This window comes from Eptatretus burgeri, chromosome 11, assembly GCF_056783735.1.
Source record: "Eptatretus burgeri isolate ZD-2024b chromosome 11, Ebu_testis_v1, whole genome shotgun sequence".
In the NCBI taxonomy this organism is placed as follows: Eukaryota; Metazoa; Chordata; class Myxini; order Myxiniformes; family Myxinidae; genus Eptatretus; species Eptatretus burgeri.
Window position 1 is genome coordinate 86,404,190 of NC_140971.1, and position 18,228 is coordinate 86,422,417.

Consider the following 18,228-nt stretch of genomic DNA (forward strand, 5'->3'; position numbering starts at 1 on the left):
ATTTTCACAGTGAATTGCAATCAGGATCAATCAACAAAGCTGAGTTGGAGCTAGCATCCAGCTTGTCCCCTCCTGTGTCCTCCCCTTACTTTGTCATTCTTCGCCTCGCCCATTATTCCTCCAAGTGTCCATCTATTGTGTCCCTCTACCCTGATGTTGGCGCGTTTCCCTGCTTCCCACTGTGTGAATACTGCTCTGTTTTACGTTCCAGCACTTCCACGAGACTCGACTTTGCATTCAATAAAAAAATAATACATAAGCGCCTCCCAAAGTCTCAACTGAGCTATCCCTGCCACCCTGACGATCAAGAGCCTGGAGAAAAATGGAACAGCCATCTCACCTCATCCCACTCATTCTGATGATCTTGTCTGTATCTCAACTTGTACATTAGTATTAAACAGTACGTAGTATCACTATCATCCCAGCGAACGTTCAGGTAGGTGTCCTTGTCCATGACTGGAGAAATGGTGACGTTTATGGGACTGTTTGGCTGCACTGCAAAATCACATGAGAAACACACACTGGTTACATTGCGATGTGAAAGGAACAGTGCAACGCCATGCCAAAGTCAAAGTTAATTTATACTTTTGGGGGGAATTGCTATTTTATCTATTTTCAAAGGAGATATCTGTTTTCCTCTAACAAGAGCTTTTAGGAATACTGTCGGAGCGATGTCAAGCTGGTTGGCTGCTCCCACTGGTGGCGCTCACTTGCAGACGTTAAAATTCGAACACATTAGTTAATCCGAACAACAACCACCTTCCAGCAAACTTTAAGCTCGACCAATATTTAATAATTGTAATGGAAACAATTAATTGGCTGACTCACCAATTCGATGGCCCTTCGGATCATCAGCTGGGAACCATCATTGAGGTTCTGACTCTTTAACCTCAGAACCTTTCCAAGTAACCTTAAACGTGTCCAAAGTCCTTTCAATATGACACTAAAACCTTATTGTTAGTCTATGTGTGTTAGTTAGACATTTACCTTAACCATTCAAGGTTATTTTATATGACTAGACAAACGGGCTTGCAGGATGACCGGGACCGAGAGGTACGCACACTCGCCTCTGAGTCGTCTCACATGGGTTTGAATCTCGACCCAGCTCTGTAGACTGTCATCCCGGTGTTTCACGGGCAGGGTGATTCATCATTGTTTGTGCCATCCCTCGGATGGACGTTAAACTGGGCTTCCTGTCGGCTTCGCATGAGTTGCTAATGTTAAAGATCTCACGGTGTCCTTTGTGAAGAGTAGGTGAGCTATTGCCGGCACCATGAGCAAATTACAAATTCCTGCCATAACCGACAGAGGGCACTGCATCAGTGGCACAGCTGCACCTTCATCCAATGATGTTACCCACAGCATTGTGTTGCATATGAAAGAAGAAGATTATAAACACCAAGCATTATACAGTGCCAGACAGAAGCAACTTATTCATGAATAAGTCACCATGACAACCAACAATAATAGTCCAATGGATTGCAGCACAGATTCAGGTATAATCAACTTCTTTGAAAATCTCAGGAAGATAAGATAATCCATCCAATCCATTTCACAATTTCTTACCTAATTTCTTAAGTACAATCTATATATAATGGAGCAAGTGTATGTGATTATGTATGTATGTATGTATGTATGTATGTATGTATGTATGTATGTATGTATTCAATGTTGTTACGGATCTGGAAACCATTTGCATTCAACATACAGATGCCCAAAAGTCAGTTATGTCGTTGAGTATGTGTGTAGTCAGATCCCCTTCCTTTTGTCTAGTGGGAGAATCAAAGGCGTGCGTTGCGATTTCTTTTTAGTTGGGTTATTAAATCTTTACATCCAATGAACCCTCCAACAAGGCATCGAACAATCATCCCATCTGCATGACCCCTCGGCCCATTACGATCCACGGTACCATCGCGCTTGCAGCCCTCGGTTCGCGGGCCACGGTGCACCTTTGCCTGAGACAGATTCCCGAGGATGTTCGAGGCAGTTTAACCACCACGACCTTTCATGAACCCGCGTGGAAGAGTGGCTGGGGTTTCCCGGCAGGAGCCAAGGCCCCGCCCCGGAAAGGTATGCCGTGGGACCCTGTCCAATCAAAGGTGGACAGCGAGGTGTGTTCACCAAGGCCCCTCCCCGCCAAGGGAGGTCCATAAATTCCCAAGCACTCTCTGAGGCAGGGGTCTTTTTGGGGTCACGAAGAGTTTTTGTTGGGTTTTTGCTGTCACGAAGAGTTTTTGTGGGCTTTTGCTGTCACGAAAGGGGTTTTTGCTGTTACAAAGGGGGTGGTAACAGTGGTTGTTACAAGGGCTGTCACGAGGGTTGAGCAGAATGTCGTCAAGGTGGCGAACGTGTCTCTGCTGGCCCTCTACAAGGAAGGAAAGAGCGACCCCAACCCCCCTCCGTGGACCCCGGCCATTCACCACCCGAGCTCTGCCACTAACATCGAGTCCCACACGTGCGACTGGGGACCAAACCAGCGACCATTGTCAGGTGTCGCAGCACGGAGTACCCCCTTTCTCCGACGGCCAGGTACCCATCTGAACTCTGACCCCCAGCTTGTCTCTCTCCTCGGCTGCGAGGGTCCAATAAAGACTCTGGGTTTCTTTTCATTGGTGTGTGTGTCTGTGTGTGGGCCCGTCTTTAAGTAGAACTGAGTAAGTGTTTTTGGATCATTGTAAATCCTTCTTGCATATTCGCGTTAAGTCTTGCTTTGTGCCTTCATTTACTGTAAATAAAACTTGTTAGAAATGTTCCCAGTTAGTTTCTGTCCCTTCTTGCATTGGTCCAGCATGTTTCGGATCGGAGTTTAACCTGGTTTTTATCCCCGATAATCCGTTAATTCCAGCCGGCACGGCTTTGGCAGTTTCCGCTCGGCTGCACCCAAACCGGAGTTGGTAGTCGGTAGTTGGAACTCTACCGCAGTCGGTAGAGTGACCCGATTCGAGCAAGACGTGCCGAGGGCCTGGTTTCCCCGGTAGTCGAAATCACATAGTTAATTAGGTAAATTGGTTAAACACAAATAGACCCTACGCTACGCGGTTGAAATATTGGCGACCATGGTCGGTTAAACGACCCGCCGGCTCGCGGAGTTATCCGAGCGACGGCCGACAATTCCGGGGAGTTTGGTGGGAGACGACGCAAGCTTTCCTCACCTAGTGGTCATTCTCGCCACCGACCCCCGGCCCACAACAGTATGTATGTATGTCCGCTCTTCACCCATTGGTTGGAAAGCTGACCTGTCGTCACCCACAATTGTAACCTTAAATACTTCACATAAAGTACCCAGAGGATCCAACAGACCGAATAGACTCTGAAGACCCCGAAGACCCTTAAAGACACCGAAGACCCAAAAGACCCAGACGACCAAAAATAACTCGAGGATCCAACAGGGTTCCCACTCAATCTCAAAAATTAAATTCCCTGACTTTCCCTGACTTTGTTGGTAAAGATTCCCTGACCTTTTCAAACGTAAAAATTTATAAAGTTATTTTAGTCGGCTCCTCCTCCCCTACACCGACTCCTTTCCATCACCATTTTGATTTATACATGGTGTACATGCAATCATTTTCAATTCTTTTCTTCTTTTTAAAATGCCAATAGTAGCAGAAAATTGTGTCCGCTTCAAAATGTATTTGAATCTTAAAATATGTAGGCGTGCTTTAGACAACTTCTGAATAGCATTTTTGTTGGGAAATTAAACTGATTCTTCATTTGGGTGTTAACTTCGGTCTTTTTGAAAATGGTCCAGAAAGTACACTTTCCCAGCTTGTCCTGGCATTTTAATTTTTTTTTATTAATATAAGACTTACAAAACACAAATCATACTAATGTCAAATGTGCCAGGTACCATGACTAGATCAGAATTATATCAGAAAAAATTTAGCAACATTTAGAACATCTAAATCTTGCAAAATAACAACGAAACATTGATATTGTTAATGTGACATTACAGACAAGCAAGAACACCCGATGATATTGCAGAAATGACTAACAGACTACTATATTGGACATTTCTCTACAAGCATCTGGTCCTAAAAAGGATCGTTTGTTGAACTTCTACGGTTAGGTGGGTACTCCTGTACCATTCCCTGCGGATGCAGGTACGTTCACCGCCGCAGAAGTGAAATTACTCAAATGTTACATGGGAAGTTGCAGTAACAGTCGAGATGTTATATACTAGAATTGCGAAAATGTCAATAACATCAAGCAACGTGCGTAGCTTAGAATTATAAGGTGGGCAAAAACTCGCAATTAAGGAAATAAATGTGAATTGTTTGAGTAACGTTATTACAATAGTTAACATATACAGTATGGACAGTTGCTTACATTAAGTGAAATGTCAGTTTGTAACTTCTTTAGTTTCTGTAGTTCTGCTATTTCCATATCAACTTCCGAGATTCAGTTGCTGCTTCTTCCATAAATTTTGCCTTTTTAGTCTGAAGCACTTTTATCTGCTCACATGCTTTCTTTTTAGCTGCAGTCTTTTGATCGAGCTCACTTGTGGCTTTACGTTTACATTCCAGTGCTGCTTGATACCTGGCATGAGAACCCCTGACATACATCAATAGTGGCTTATCAATGTCCACAGAGGTGACTCCACCTTCTACCTGCACAGCATCATGAAAAGCATCTGCCGGCACAGCATCTGCACAGCAAACAATTCATGAAAAGAGCAACAAAGAAAACTTTTATAATCATGTACAAAATAATTGACTGGGTGTAAAGGGTACTAATTAAGATCATTAGGCACTAATCACACATTTCCCTGACAAACAAAAAAATTCCCTGAAAAATCCCTGACTTTCCCTGGCCAACCTCAATTCCCTGACTTTCCCTGACTTTCCAGATCAGTGGGAACCCTGTCCAAATGACCCCAAGGACCTGAAACACCATGATGACCCAAAATATCCAGAGGACCCAAAAGACCGAGACGACCAAAAATAACTCGAGGACACAAACGACCCAGAGGATCCAAATGACCTCAAGGACTTGAAAGACCATGATGACCCAAAATATCCAGAGGACCCAAAAGACCCAACCCAATGGGACGACCTGGGACCCATGGAAATTCTTCATAATGTAAAATGTGACTTCACATCCCAAACCCTCCCCCCCACCCCCCACTCCACACACACAATCCCAAGTCCTCAATCCATCCCTCTCCCAACTGTGTCCTTTTTCTGCCTCCACTACCACCACACCGAAAGTCTGTGCTCCCGTCCCCCTTTCTTCCAATCTTCAAACCACCTCCCAACTCAAAAGCCTCAAACCCCTAAATCCCAACTCTGTCCCCACTCTCTGCCCTCCTTTCCCCAACCCAACTCTGTCATTCCCTCCCCCTTTCTTCGTCAAGTCCTCAACTGTGCCCCAAACCCCAAGTACTCAACCCCCCTCCCGACTCCAAGTCCTCAATCCCCTCCCCTTCCCATTTCTTCCTTTTCTTAACAACGTCACACAGAGATACACAGGGAACTTTGGCACATGAGCATGTCATTCGGCCTATCATGCCTGCCCGTCCCCGTTCGGTAAGAACAATGTTAAAAGTGAATAAAAATGGAACATTAAATTCACAATCACTTCTCCTTTTCTTCCCTTATCCTCACTGTAGTTCACGGACTGGTGTTTGTGTGTTTGCTTGTTTGTCACGCTACTCCACCTACAGTTGTGGGCTGATTTCATCCAGACTTGCTACATAGTATCAGTATGACCCCAATTAATGTATAGAGGTGTTTTTATCTTTGCCCGTGGTCTTGGGGTGAAAGGGGGGGGGGTGGGGGAGACACAAATTTTCTATGGAAATGTGTATCGGTGTAGCGCTACCTTCAGGTGGGGGAGGGTAGTACAAGCTTCCCCCATTTACAGTACAGTATTCCTGTCCCCAAGTTCTCCTGTACAGTACAGTCAGGTCAGGTCAGGTATGGGAGCATGTGCCAGAACAGCGCGTCGCTGCGTCCACTTTCCGCCGGTACTCCAGGGGCCTCCGTCTGGCCATCCCCCAGGCAGATGCCAGGCCCATCCCCATCTCCTTGAGATGATGGTCAACCTGCTGCAACCATGAGGCACGTGGTCGGCCCACTGGCCTCCTCCACTCATGAGACTCCCTCGCTGAGAGAATCTGGTGAGCAGGATCAGCGTCAGGAAAGCGAGCCACATGTCCATACAGCCGCAGCTGACGCTCACGGACTATGCAGGTAACAAATCTCATCCGAGTCTCTCTCAGCAACCGCTCGTTGGACACAAAATCCGACCAGCGATAGCCAAGGATTCTCCGAAGAGACCTGGTACCAAAGGAATTAAGTCTCCGTCTCAGATCCTTGGTCAAAGTCCAAGTCTCGCACCCATAGAGCAAGACTGGAAGTACCAAGGACCTGAAGACTCGGACTTTCGTCCTCCCGCACAGGTACCGGCAGCGCCACACCCCATGATCCAGTGAATCCATGACTCCCCAGGCCCGACCCAGACGTCTATTGACCTCCGGCTCACAACCTGCGGAGACATGAATATCACTGCCAAGGTAAGTGAATCTATCCACGACCTCAACATCCTCACCACAAACAGACACAGACAGGACAGCAGCATCCAAGATGTCACCGAAAGCCTGGATCTTTGTTTTGACCCAAGAAATCCGTAATCCCAACGGCTCCGACTCCTCATTCAGCACCTCGAGGGCCCCCAAGAGGATGTCTAAAGTCTCCGCAAAGATGACTGCATCATCTGCAAAATCAAGGTCCGAGATCTTGACATTGCCAAACGATGCACCGCAACTTGATCTCTCCGACATCCTCCCAAAAATCCAGTCCATACAAGTGCTGAAAAGTGTGGGGGCAAGTACACATCCCTGACGAACTCCAGTAACAACTGGAAATAAGTCAGAGGCGGTACCACCACACTTCACAGCACTCTCAGTACCAGAGTAGAGTTCAGACATCAGATCGATCAGTTTCGGTGGCACCCCACGAAGACCAAGAATCCTCCAGAGGACATCCCTATTCACTGAATCGAACGCTTTACAGAGATCAACATAGGCTGCAAGCAGCCCCTGCCGAAACTCTCGTCTGCGTTCAGTGAGGACACGAAGAGCAAGGATACGGTCAATCGTTGACCTCTTTGGTGTAAAGCCTGACTGCTCTGGACGCTGGTGCTCAAGCAGATGGTGGCGAACCCTATCAAGAATTATCCGAGCAAAGACCTTGCCCGGCACTGAGAGCAGCGTCACCCCTCGGTAGTTGTTGCAGTCTTGGCGATCACCCTTCCCTTTCCAGAGAGGGACAACAAGGCCCCTCTTCCAGTCAGTTGGGATGATGCCTGTGTTCCAGGCAGAGCACAAAACTGCATGCAACGACGCGAGTGCAGCATTTCCACCAGCCTTGAGAAGTTCAGCATGGATGCCACAGATCCCTGGAGTTTTGCCCCGTTTCAACTGGTTCACCGCAGCCCGTGTTTCCACAAGCGATGGTGGACCACAGTTGATTCGAGGGTCAGCAACAGGGATTGTAACACCCTTGACGTCCAACTCGACAGCTGGGGGATCAGCCTGGTACAACCGCTCAAAGTAACCAGCCCAGCGAGCCTTCACTTCAGACTCCTCCGTCAAGAGCCTACCACTCTCTGCTCGAACTGCAGTGCTCCGAGGGATGGGCTTGGATGAACGTAATGCGCGAATTCCCCTGTAAGCGGGACGAGAATCACCTGTCCACAGGTGATGCTCTACCTCCTCACAGATTCCTCGCACATAGGCCTCCTTGTCCACCCTCAGTGCACGTACAGTTTTACGCCTCAGCTCCCTGAACAGCTCAGCTCTGCCATTCAGCCTGGCCCTGCGACTCTGGTCAATGGTATCCAGTGTCCCTTGAGAGACAAAATTCTTCTTTGCCCTGCGGTGAACTCCAAGGCATCCACCGGCAACATCAAGGACGGTGGTCTTGAAGGTGCTCCACAACTCTTCAGGACCCCCCAAAGCACCCAGACCCCCCAAGTGTCCACTCAGCCTGTTCGCAAACTCCTCAGCTACTCTCTCATCCCTGAGCTTGGCAACATCCAGCCTAGGCTGGGATGGTACCATTCTCCAGGATTTAAGGTGCAGCTTTAGAGTTGCTACAACAAGCCTGTGGTCAGTATTGAGGAACTGAGCACTCCGGTAGACCCTGCAGTTCTGGATCATCCTCCAACGACCGTCAATGAGGACATGGTCAATCTCCTTTGCCACACCGCCAGCGTTGGAATACCAAGTCCAGCGATGAGCTTGCGGGCGCTGAAACCATGAACCAGCCACCCTAAGTCCATGACTTCTTGCAAAGTCAAGGAACTTAGTGCTATTCTGGTTCATAGTTCCTGACCCATGGGGACCAACACACACCTCATAACCATCCCTATCAGTTCCAGTCGATGCATTGAAATCCCCCAAGACTAGAAGTGTATCTCGTCTGGGGCACTGATCAACCACAGACTCGAGTGTGGCGTAGAATGCATCCTTCACGGTAAGATCACTCGCCTCAGTCGGAGCATAAATAGAGACCAGGGAAATGACACCTAAGGAGTGACGAATCCTTAATCTCATAATACGCTCGTTGACCGGTGTTACCTCAATTATCATTGGGGTCAGCTTATTGGACACAGCTTGGCAACATCCAACATCCAACAGTACAGTGAGGTGTTTTGAATTTTAAGCAGTCGGTATGTTCTTCCTTCACGCACATGAATGACTTCATGGGGGGTTTTTTTTGCCTATACGGAGCTGTCAGTTGCCTATACACCACCCAAATAAAGGTAAGAACGTGTTGCATGCTCGGAACAAGATCGCCCACATGGCGGGTACTCCGCTCATAAATCTCATGCACAGCGATGAGACATTAATATTGTCGAGATACCAACAAAAATGGCGTTTTTCTTTGAGACATCATGCTATCGTTCGAAAAGTGTTTGCGCGTTTGCTTGGTTCACCTCTGCGCACTCTTGAGCTGCCGGAGAGAAGGGTTTAAAAACTAGTGGTCATGTGACCTTCAAAAGGGATACTTTTTATGGTATTTGTGTGACAGTGGAAACAAATCGTGTATATTTACTTCTGCCACTGGAGGCAGACATAGGTTGTTTTCACCCCTGGTTTGTCTGTTTGTCTGTGTGAGCAGGATATCTCAAAAAGTTTCACAGACGGATTTGGACGAGGTTGGGTGTGCGTCAAGGAAAAACTGATTCGATTTTGGTGAAGATCTGGATCTAGATTGGGCCTATCAGTGGGTTACAGAATGTAAACTGTTCGGCCTAGCCGAGGTATGTGCTATACCGAGTGCCGTTCCACTCCTTTGATTTTGTTTTCTCCTCCTCATTTGGATATAGTATTTTGAATGTGTTCTAAACTTTTAAATTTCTATCTTTCATAAGCAGTGTTCCCATGGAGGTTACATGTGATTTTTTTTTTAAAAAACAACAAAAAGAAACGTTCCTTGGGGTTCAGCATTGGGGAAAGACCCCAATTCTCTCTGCGTAGAAATGTATGGCATCGTGCCACTCGATGTGGGAGGTCAAAGTAATTATGCCAATTCTGGCGGAATTAATTGTACATGTCGGGGAAATAACATGTCTGGAATCCTGGGGGAATGTGGGTTCCATTCCCAACCTGACTAAACTGCATCTCCAGCTAAACAATCATCTGAAGGATGGCTTACTCATTAACATCCATCTCAGCAGCCGAAAAATAGTTCATTCGTCCCGAAAATCGAACCCACAGGAGGTAGTGTGAGAAATTAACACGTGGTCAGCAAATAATGGCTTCTCCAAGAAAAGAGGGAAACACTGGAAATATATATCCAATCACAAGATGAGTCAGTTAGATTACATACTGGTGCACTGTGGAAGAACAGCATCATGAATGCTGAAGCATACAATTATTTTAGTACTGTCTGACTATAGAACTGTCTGAGCCTGAGAACCTCAACAACAGGTCGGAATAAAACGCAGATAGGAACTTGGATCCCCTCTTTCGACTTTGTTCTCCTTGTTTTGTTTTTGTTCTGGTCCGTTCTATGTTCTCGCTCGACAATGAGCTTCTAATTTGTATACAAAAGGAAAGACAGAGTAAAGATAGAAATTTTAGAGCCAAATTCATTATAAAAGTTTAAAACAGATTCAAAATACTGTTGTGGGTTTGGAAGACCCCGGGGAGTTACATCCAACACAAAAAGGAACCCTGGAGTTTCGATATCTCCAGATCCCCTCTTCTTATCTCTCCACCCATCTCTCTTAATCTCTCTCTCCTTCTCTGCACCTCTTTACAGCACATCCACACACACACAAACAATAAGGCTTTACGAAACCAACATTACACCGACAAAACTCACGTTCCCAATCGGACTCATGATCGCGCTTGGGTGCCACTCAGTCCTGCGCTGCACCTGCATCATAGCACTTGGGTGCTGCTTGGTCCTGTGTGGTGCCTGGGCTGATGAACCAATGAGCGCAGGCTGCCAACAGCAGTGCTCTAATGAGAAGGCAGCACCCGAGAGAAGCAAACAGTGCAAGGTCCTTCGACCATGCCTCTCCCAGGGTTTTATAAGTCCGGACATCCCAGGACTCAGGGTCATGTGGGTCCAGGGAACCCTGAGAGCCTGATAGAGTATGTGAGGAGTGAGCTGTGCAAACGTAAAACGTAAGCCCGAATAAACTATCTTACGGTGTGGAGGGGATTCTTTGGAAGCTATCAAGCTGGTGCCACAGAGCGAGTGGAAGAGCCGCAGTATTCTTTCCCTGGACTTGCTGGTGAACACACTGACTTACACTATATTTTCTTTCCGTCCCTATTTCTAATCATTCACTTGGAACGCACAAGAGCAATCAACGATTGCCCCCTCGACCCATTCAGAGCTGGGTAACTGATTCGCATTCATGATTTCCTCTAACGCATTACGAAGCATTCACTGCATCTCTCCACACACGGAGCATCACACTATCACCCTCTCTTCTCTCACCACCCCCACCCCCTTTTCACATTGGGACCAATGTAACCATTGGGTGAGCAAGAGGTCACCAACAACCCACCTTCTTCTTCTCTCTTGCTCTCCCTTTTACTTATCTAATGTCCTGGAGTGACTGTAGCGCCTATGTCTGTTGTTTCATGATAAAGTGTCTTGTGTGCTTCAGGGTAAGACTTTGTAAGGTAATACATGCCTGTTTGTTAACATGACCAATCGTTTCCAACCTGCTCGATTTGTCTTTCTCCAATGGTTAGACACGAGTGTGTAAATAGTAGATGGGAGCTGTGTCCCACTGATTCACTATGGTCAGACGAGCCATCACCTCATTTACCATTTTGCTCAGCCGTTATTGATGTATCGGCGTGGGACGTCGAGAGCACGGTTCCCTATCTGGGTGGATTAATTTGCCGGGAATTTGACGCGAGAACCCTACCTTAAACTAATCGTCCATGGTTGCTTAGCAACTTGTTGAGCTGTGGAGTTATCTGCGGCTCATCAGCTTCAGGGTCAAAGGTCAGGAAGCAGGTCTGAGAAGCCTCTCGTGACCGGGCCGGCAAACCCATAACAATACTATATGCAATGAAGATGAGAGAACAGAAGAGAACATTTTCGGCCCACCTTACTTACCATTCTCCTGCGGTGTGCAGTATCAAGTTTCGTTCAAATCGGGCAACGGAAAAAAATTATTAAAAAATCAATTCCCGATTCAGTCAAGTCCTCTTCGGGAGAATTTGATCAATGCAAACAACCTCAGCGGTATCGTTCGCTGGAGCTATCTTTTTTTTCTTGAAATGATTTTTTTCATCAACCGTTGTCACAACGGGAACCCAACGGGTTCACGGGTCGTCTGGTACCCATTAAAAATGTCAGAGAAGGAAATGGATATTAACACAGAACCATTCACCGATGAGGACTTCCAAATTCAGTTGCACAAAACTGGATGAGGAAATAGTATCGGGCTAGTAAATAGAGCAACGGAATGTTGGAAACAACAGGATTTTCAATTTTCAAGGATCCTGGATTAGGAAATCTGATAAAGACACACAAGTACCAGGATTGCTGAGGCCTGGGAAGCAAGTAATAAGGTGGAAAGAGTTTGGAAGAGTAAAGGGAAGATAAGATCAGAGTATTCAAATGCACAGTTTGAATAAATGCCATTGCACAATGCGGACACATTGACTCGAATGAAGTATTTTAAAACTGTCGGTTGTCTTGTACACAAGATTGCGAAGAAAAGTACAAGCAGGTGTCAGCTGGAGTGATCGTAATCACAAATGAGGTCCTATATGTGAAGGCATGAAGAAAATCACCGATGTGATAAGATGAAGAGGCCATTCGTCTGCGAAAGAACAAGAACCAGCATCGGTGCTGATTAAATGGGAACCAACACATGGACAAAACATGAGAGACATTCCAAGACAAATACTGTATATAGATCAATTTATAAGGAACGCATGTCAACGAAGAACCGCAAAGATGTCTGATGAATTGAGAGGCTTGGAGTAATGTCATAGCTGCTTCAATAGATGTCACCTGATGATGATTTCGTTGTATGGGGGTCGTTCAAATTTGATCTGGACTTTTACTTATAACTGTTTCTTGTCATGAATGACAGATTCACCATCAATAATAATATTTCACTTCTGCAATGATATGAAGAACAAAAATTCTTCAGTCAACAAACGTGAGATCCTAAACTCGTTTGAAGTTTGGCCAATCTTGCATCATTTGGCTTGCTCTGAACACTTTCAGGTCCATTTATAAATCCATCCATCCATCCATTGGGACCATACTCCGTGCAGAGCGTTGGTGCTGCCCGAGCAGTCTCCTTGCCTATTGGGTACAATGCTGGATGGGTCGCCCCTCCAACACAGGATACCAGCATGCTGTTACTCATTTTGCCAACATTGGAAGGATGACAGGCAGAGTCAACCCCACCTGGTATTACTTTGACAGCCGAGTGGGGTTTGAACTCAGCATCCTAGGTTCCCAAGCCCACGACCCAAACCATTAAGCCAACACCTGGCATATCTATGAATAATTTATACTAAATATGGATTTCCTTCACAGGGCATTATCACAATCTTGTGCTGCCAATTTTGTGTTAATTCCAACAGGCTTTGTGTGTTCATAAAACAGATATTTCATAATTATTGTTTGCCATTTTGATTATCGAGCACGAGCTTTAATGCAAGAGACATATAAATATGGGTATTTGTTTCCAGCACGATAAAGCCAAATTCCTTTTTAACACAAACTTTGGTACATCACAGGTGATGAAGGTTGTGGTCAAGTTCCATCGAAGTCGTGTGTGTATAGTTTCAGAGAAGAAAGCAAACACCTTTTTTTTGGGGGGGGGGGGTTGGGGGGGATGTCAAACCTGGAACCGCTTAAACCCCCCATAACCCCCCCGAGACCCTGTTTTTTATGCTGTGAACAAACTTTGGTACGTCACGGGTGATGAAGGTTGTGGTGAAGTTTCATCAAAAATCATGTGTGTAGTTTCGGAGAAGAAGATCCGATTGTTTACATACTGACTCACTGACTGACTGACAGACACCGCACGATGCTAACACCTCACCTGAACATTTTTTGTTTCAGGTGAGCTAAAAATCATTCACCGACATATATTGCTTTACCATTGATGAACAAATTTTAGGTTACACCATTGTTTGGTTTGCAGAGGATCTACAAATGACAGGCATTTAAACTGGACATCAAGCTTGTTTCATTTAAGCATTGTGTATTAGTGGCACATCACACCATTCGTGACTTACGTGCATCCTCTAAACTCGTTATGATGCTGGTGGTCTCATTTCCGTCGTCGTCCTGGACCGTGACACTGACACGGTAGTCCATATCATTAGCATACGTATTACGGGGCTGAATGTGAATGAAGCCTTGCTCTGCCAGCACATGATTCTCTTGAGTAGATACGTTGCAACCATCACATGGTTTCCATTTCAGGTACTCTTTGTCGTTTCTGAAGATAAGCGACATCATGTAAATAAATTTTTGAAATCGATTCGACCATTATCTGGTTTGTTCAGTTCTACATGATTAACAAATGTGCTTTTAGCCATTCTATTCCGAGTTCTTACAAAATACACACACTTTAATAAAATCACCTCTCCATCACAACGTCGTCACTTTTTATCCATTTCACAGCCATTTATGGAATACTTGATTATCATTGATTTTTTTTATTTTATTTTTTTTTGTACAGAAAAGCACATGGAAGAAAGTAGACAAGACATTATCGTAAATGGCATGAACCAAGTGAGATGTATCAGTAGTTTATGCTAATGCATGCATACATGGGTGCACCGGGGCGTGTTTAAGCAGTGCCATGTGACCTGCCCATGTTTTCAATGCTGTGCTGTGCCGTGTTGTGCCCATGTCCGAATTAAACCTGTTGCTCCCACTTCAGAGCCTTCATCCATGTCTACTGAATACATTACACCAAGTGAATCAAAAGACACAAAGAGGGAAATGGGGAGACGCAAACTTGTATACAATGGTGAGAAATAAAGCGTGAAACCTAACCCACTCTAGGCCCCACAGAACACACTTTTCCAACAAGATAAGAATGCGTGAGGGACTTTCTTTTATCTACGATGCACAGGGTGGATGCACGATTCAATGCAGCCTGCTTTGGAAACCAGGGGTGAGATGAAGAGAGCCAGTAACAAAGAAAGTTCAAAGAAAAAGAAAGCTAAAACAGAGCACGATTAGGTGAACCAGCAACGAGGAGCACCAGTAACAATCAGCCCCTCAACCATCCCTGATGGTCCTCTTTGTCCTTTTCAGACAAGGCCTCCTGGTGTTTCCTCCATCTTGTTCCTCCTCCATGTGCTTCTTTTCATTTTGTGCATGTCGAGTTCTCCTGTCTCTCCTCTAACTCTGAGGCCCTTTTTCCTCCTCCTCCAAGCGAGGTGGCCCTTCCCCCTCTCCAAAAACAGGGTGATTACAGTTTGGGTCAATTCCAAACTTCCTCAGAGAAAACCACAATGAATGTCTCGTCGTAAAACTCCTCCGTGATCCGCTTCTCGTCCTCCCATTCTTTTGGGTGAAGTCCTCCCCTTCCTCCTGGGTGGAATCCTCTGGCTATCCTGCCCACAGGGTGGCCCCGATAAAAAATAAATCCAGATTGCGACTTCGGGCTCCACAACCCACTACACCATCATGGCTTCACACACCGGGCCGAATGATCATGATCGGCCTGGTCGCACACATGTGTCACATGTGCCTCTTTGATGGGAAGTCCTCACCTGGCCCCACCCACAAACAAGAGGTGTTTACCATAACATATTTCTCTGACTATCCTGTCTTTAAATTACATATGCTGCCTCCTCAGCGTCATGTGTAACAAACGACTTACTCTGACAGGTCCCTGTTACATCACATTCTAACCTACTCTAAACACTTGGATCATCCTACACTTAAAGTCTAGCTATGGATCTCCCCACCCCTTCCATGTAACAATTGTTTGAAATTTATTTTCATATTAATCTTCATTAGCATTAATGTGCACAAAAGTGGTCGTTAAATATCCTAATATAAATCAATGAATAGTCAAGAAAGCTACGGATAATGTCAAAGTATGTGACATAATCGGGTGTATGGATGACACGCTTGGCGTATGGACCATAATAGTAGTGTGCCATAATGGTAACGTGCTTAGTTAATGATGGTGTATTTTTGTTCAGAATGAGTGCGTGAGGTGAGACTACGGGCTCTACGAGTGCTCTTCTAGTTACACAATATAAACTACAGTGAAAAGGGCATCTTGACATTTGGAAGGGTGTTAAATGTTAAATGGAGGACATATTAATCGAAGGTAACTAGAAAAAGAAATATCACAGGGCTCTCATTTTTCTCACATTCTCTCATACTGACCTTTCTTGAACGCGAACCTTCACATCGATGCCGTTAATTTTTTCTGGAAGTTTCCACGAACAATTGAAACCGTGCTCACAAAAGGAATATCGGCAGGTGATGTTTACCTTCTTCAGAGCTGCACGAGGTTGGTGAAACAAGTACATGAAAATGGATTATATCTGACATGCTATCAGTTGTCGAAGATGAATTCTCAAGCTAAAAGGGAAGTACTTTGTTAAAAAAATTTGAGGATATTGTTCAAAAGTTTGACCATCAAGAAGTACTCATGCGTCATTCTCCAGGAAATCTATTTTCTTACCAGTAACACATCTCCGAAAACAACTTCTAAATATATCAACAAGGAAATGATCATCATCATCCTCATCATATACAGTGCCTCTTGTCAACGAGATACTTTACAAATTAAATGTAAACAAAAACACAAAATCAATGAATGAATAAAAGATCTAGAGATCCTGCCAAAGATTCTGAAGTTAAAGGAGAAAGGGGGTTAATAAGACCCCTCAGAAAAATAAATAAATAAGATAACACAACATTTAACTTGAATGTAACATAACATTTAACAATTATGATACTGCATACAAAATTCACAACATGTCTAATAGTTGGTTCAAGCAGATATTGGAAAAGTTGTTTGCCATGGATATAAAGACGATTACATGACATCCAGCACAGGACTATTAGACACACAGCTAAGGAGATTGTGGGAAGTGGCGTCACTTCCCAGGATACTCTGGATACCAGCAACGTCACAACAATGGCACCGCCTTTCTCACCACACTCAGCGGGGGATTTCCTAAGAAGGAATTTCCTCCTTCCCATGGATGCCAACCGATGGGGATTGTATGTGCCCTTTACCTTTTAAATGCTGAACGTCAATCGAGATGGCAGAGGGAGGGATCACGTACCATTTCCATGAACCAAATCACGCACGAACCATTTTTGACGTGTTTGGTATGACTCTGCAGGGATTCGAACCACCGAGTCGACCTCCCAGACTCGGAGCAGACGCTCTGACCATTACACTACCGAGTGTTGTTAGAAGTACTTAAATAGTACTTCATGGTGGGATAAATCATAATCTCACGAAATCCCTGTCTCAGAACTATCATTGACTTAAATAGTACTGCATCGGGAGATGCCTCAGATATCTCGTTATCCTGCCACTTACAAGTACTGTATTCATAGTATCCAACAAAAAGAGTTGGAATGTCAGAAACGTGATTGAAAATAAACTCCATTCACTCTTTCAGTTGTATTGTTTGCCTCCATATGGTACATCATTGCTTCTCGAGCTCAAAACCCCACAACATTTATCCAAAACTCGCAAAGTTGGTTGTACCATTTAGGCCACACAAAAATACTCTGCTTATCAGCAGAACCTGTTTGAGAATTTTCTAAACTTTAACACAGTATTCGAAACTATAATAGGAGCCATGCATCCGTCCATGCGTGTGTGCGAGTTCCAGACCCCTCTCTACCTTTCGACCCCTTGACACCCTGAAGATCCCTGAATACCCTAAGATCGTTTCAACCCTCAAGACCCTAAAGACTCCTTTGACCTTTATGATGCCAAAGACGCTTTCAGACCATAAATTCCCCCCTTAAGGCCCCTTTAGACCCGCAAGACTCTAATACCCATAAGACCCTTTAAAATCCATATGAACCCGAATACCCTTTAATACCCTTCATACCCCCAAGATCATTTCGGACCCTTAAGACCCCCTAGACCCCAAAATCATGAAGAACCTTTAAGACCCTTTTATAACCTGATTACCCTTAATACCCCTTAGTCCCATTAGACCCCTAAGATGCTTTAGACCCCCAATCATCTTTAAGATCCCCAAAACCCTTTAAGATCCCAAAAGACCCTTATGTCCCCAAGACCCTGAAAACCCTCAAGACTCAAATACCCTTAAAACCTTTTAAAACCTGAAGATCCTTAATATCTTGAAAACCGTTTAGACGCCCCCGCCCCCCAAGACCCTTTAGACTCTTTATAATGCAAAGATCCTTTAAAACCCTTGAGATCCTGGAGATCCTAAAGACCCCATTAGAACCCTTACACCCAAAGACCTTCTCTCTGAGGGCTTACTTCAGTAACAGGAGAGGGTCACCAGCCATAATCAAAAGGCCCCCAATGGTACGTCACCTCAGTACCAAAAGCTGAGAGGCTGCAAAATAAAATTAAGTAATTTTCTTTGTCGTTTTTGTCGGGTTCTGCTCATCTTCGTTGGGAGCACAGCGAAAAGGTCCACGTGGCAAAGAGAAAACGGAGTCCATGATTACAATTTCACCTCCATTATAATCAAAGGGGATATTTTTGTGATTTTATTATTACTAAACCTCAATAAATAAA

At 45.0% G+C, this 18,228-nt stretch overlaps 1 protein-coding gene across 4 annotated transcripts in view; it reads right to left on the bottom strand.

The window, feature by feature from the left end:
* Window positions 1-18,228, bottom strand: part of LOC147017558 (interleukin-11 receptor subunit alpha-like) — a 65,104-nt gene that overhangs the window by 31,431 nt on the left and 15,445 nt on the right. For all 4 annotated transcript variants that reach the window (XM_085847254.1, XM_085847256.1, XM_085847253.1 and 1 more), the window contains 3 exons: window positions 15,867-15,984; window positions 13,745-13,950; window positions 341-495 (listed from right to left, as the gene is read on the bottom strand). In XM_085847254.1, the coding sequence (XP_085703380.1) occupies window positions 341-495; window positions 13,745-13,950; window positions 15,867-15,984 (479 nt within the window). The remainder of the gene's footprint in view (window positions 1-340; window positions 496-13,744; window positions 13,951-15,866; window positions 15,985-18,228) is intronic.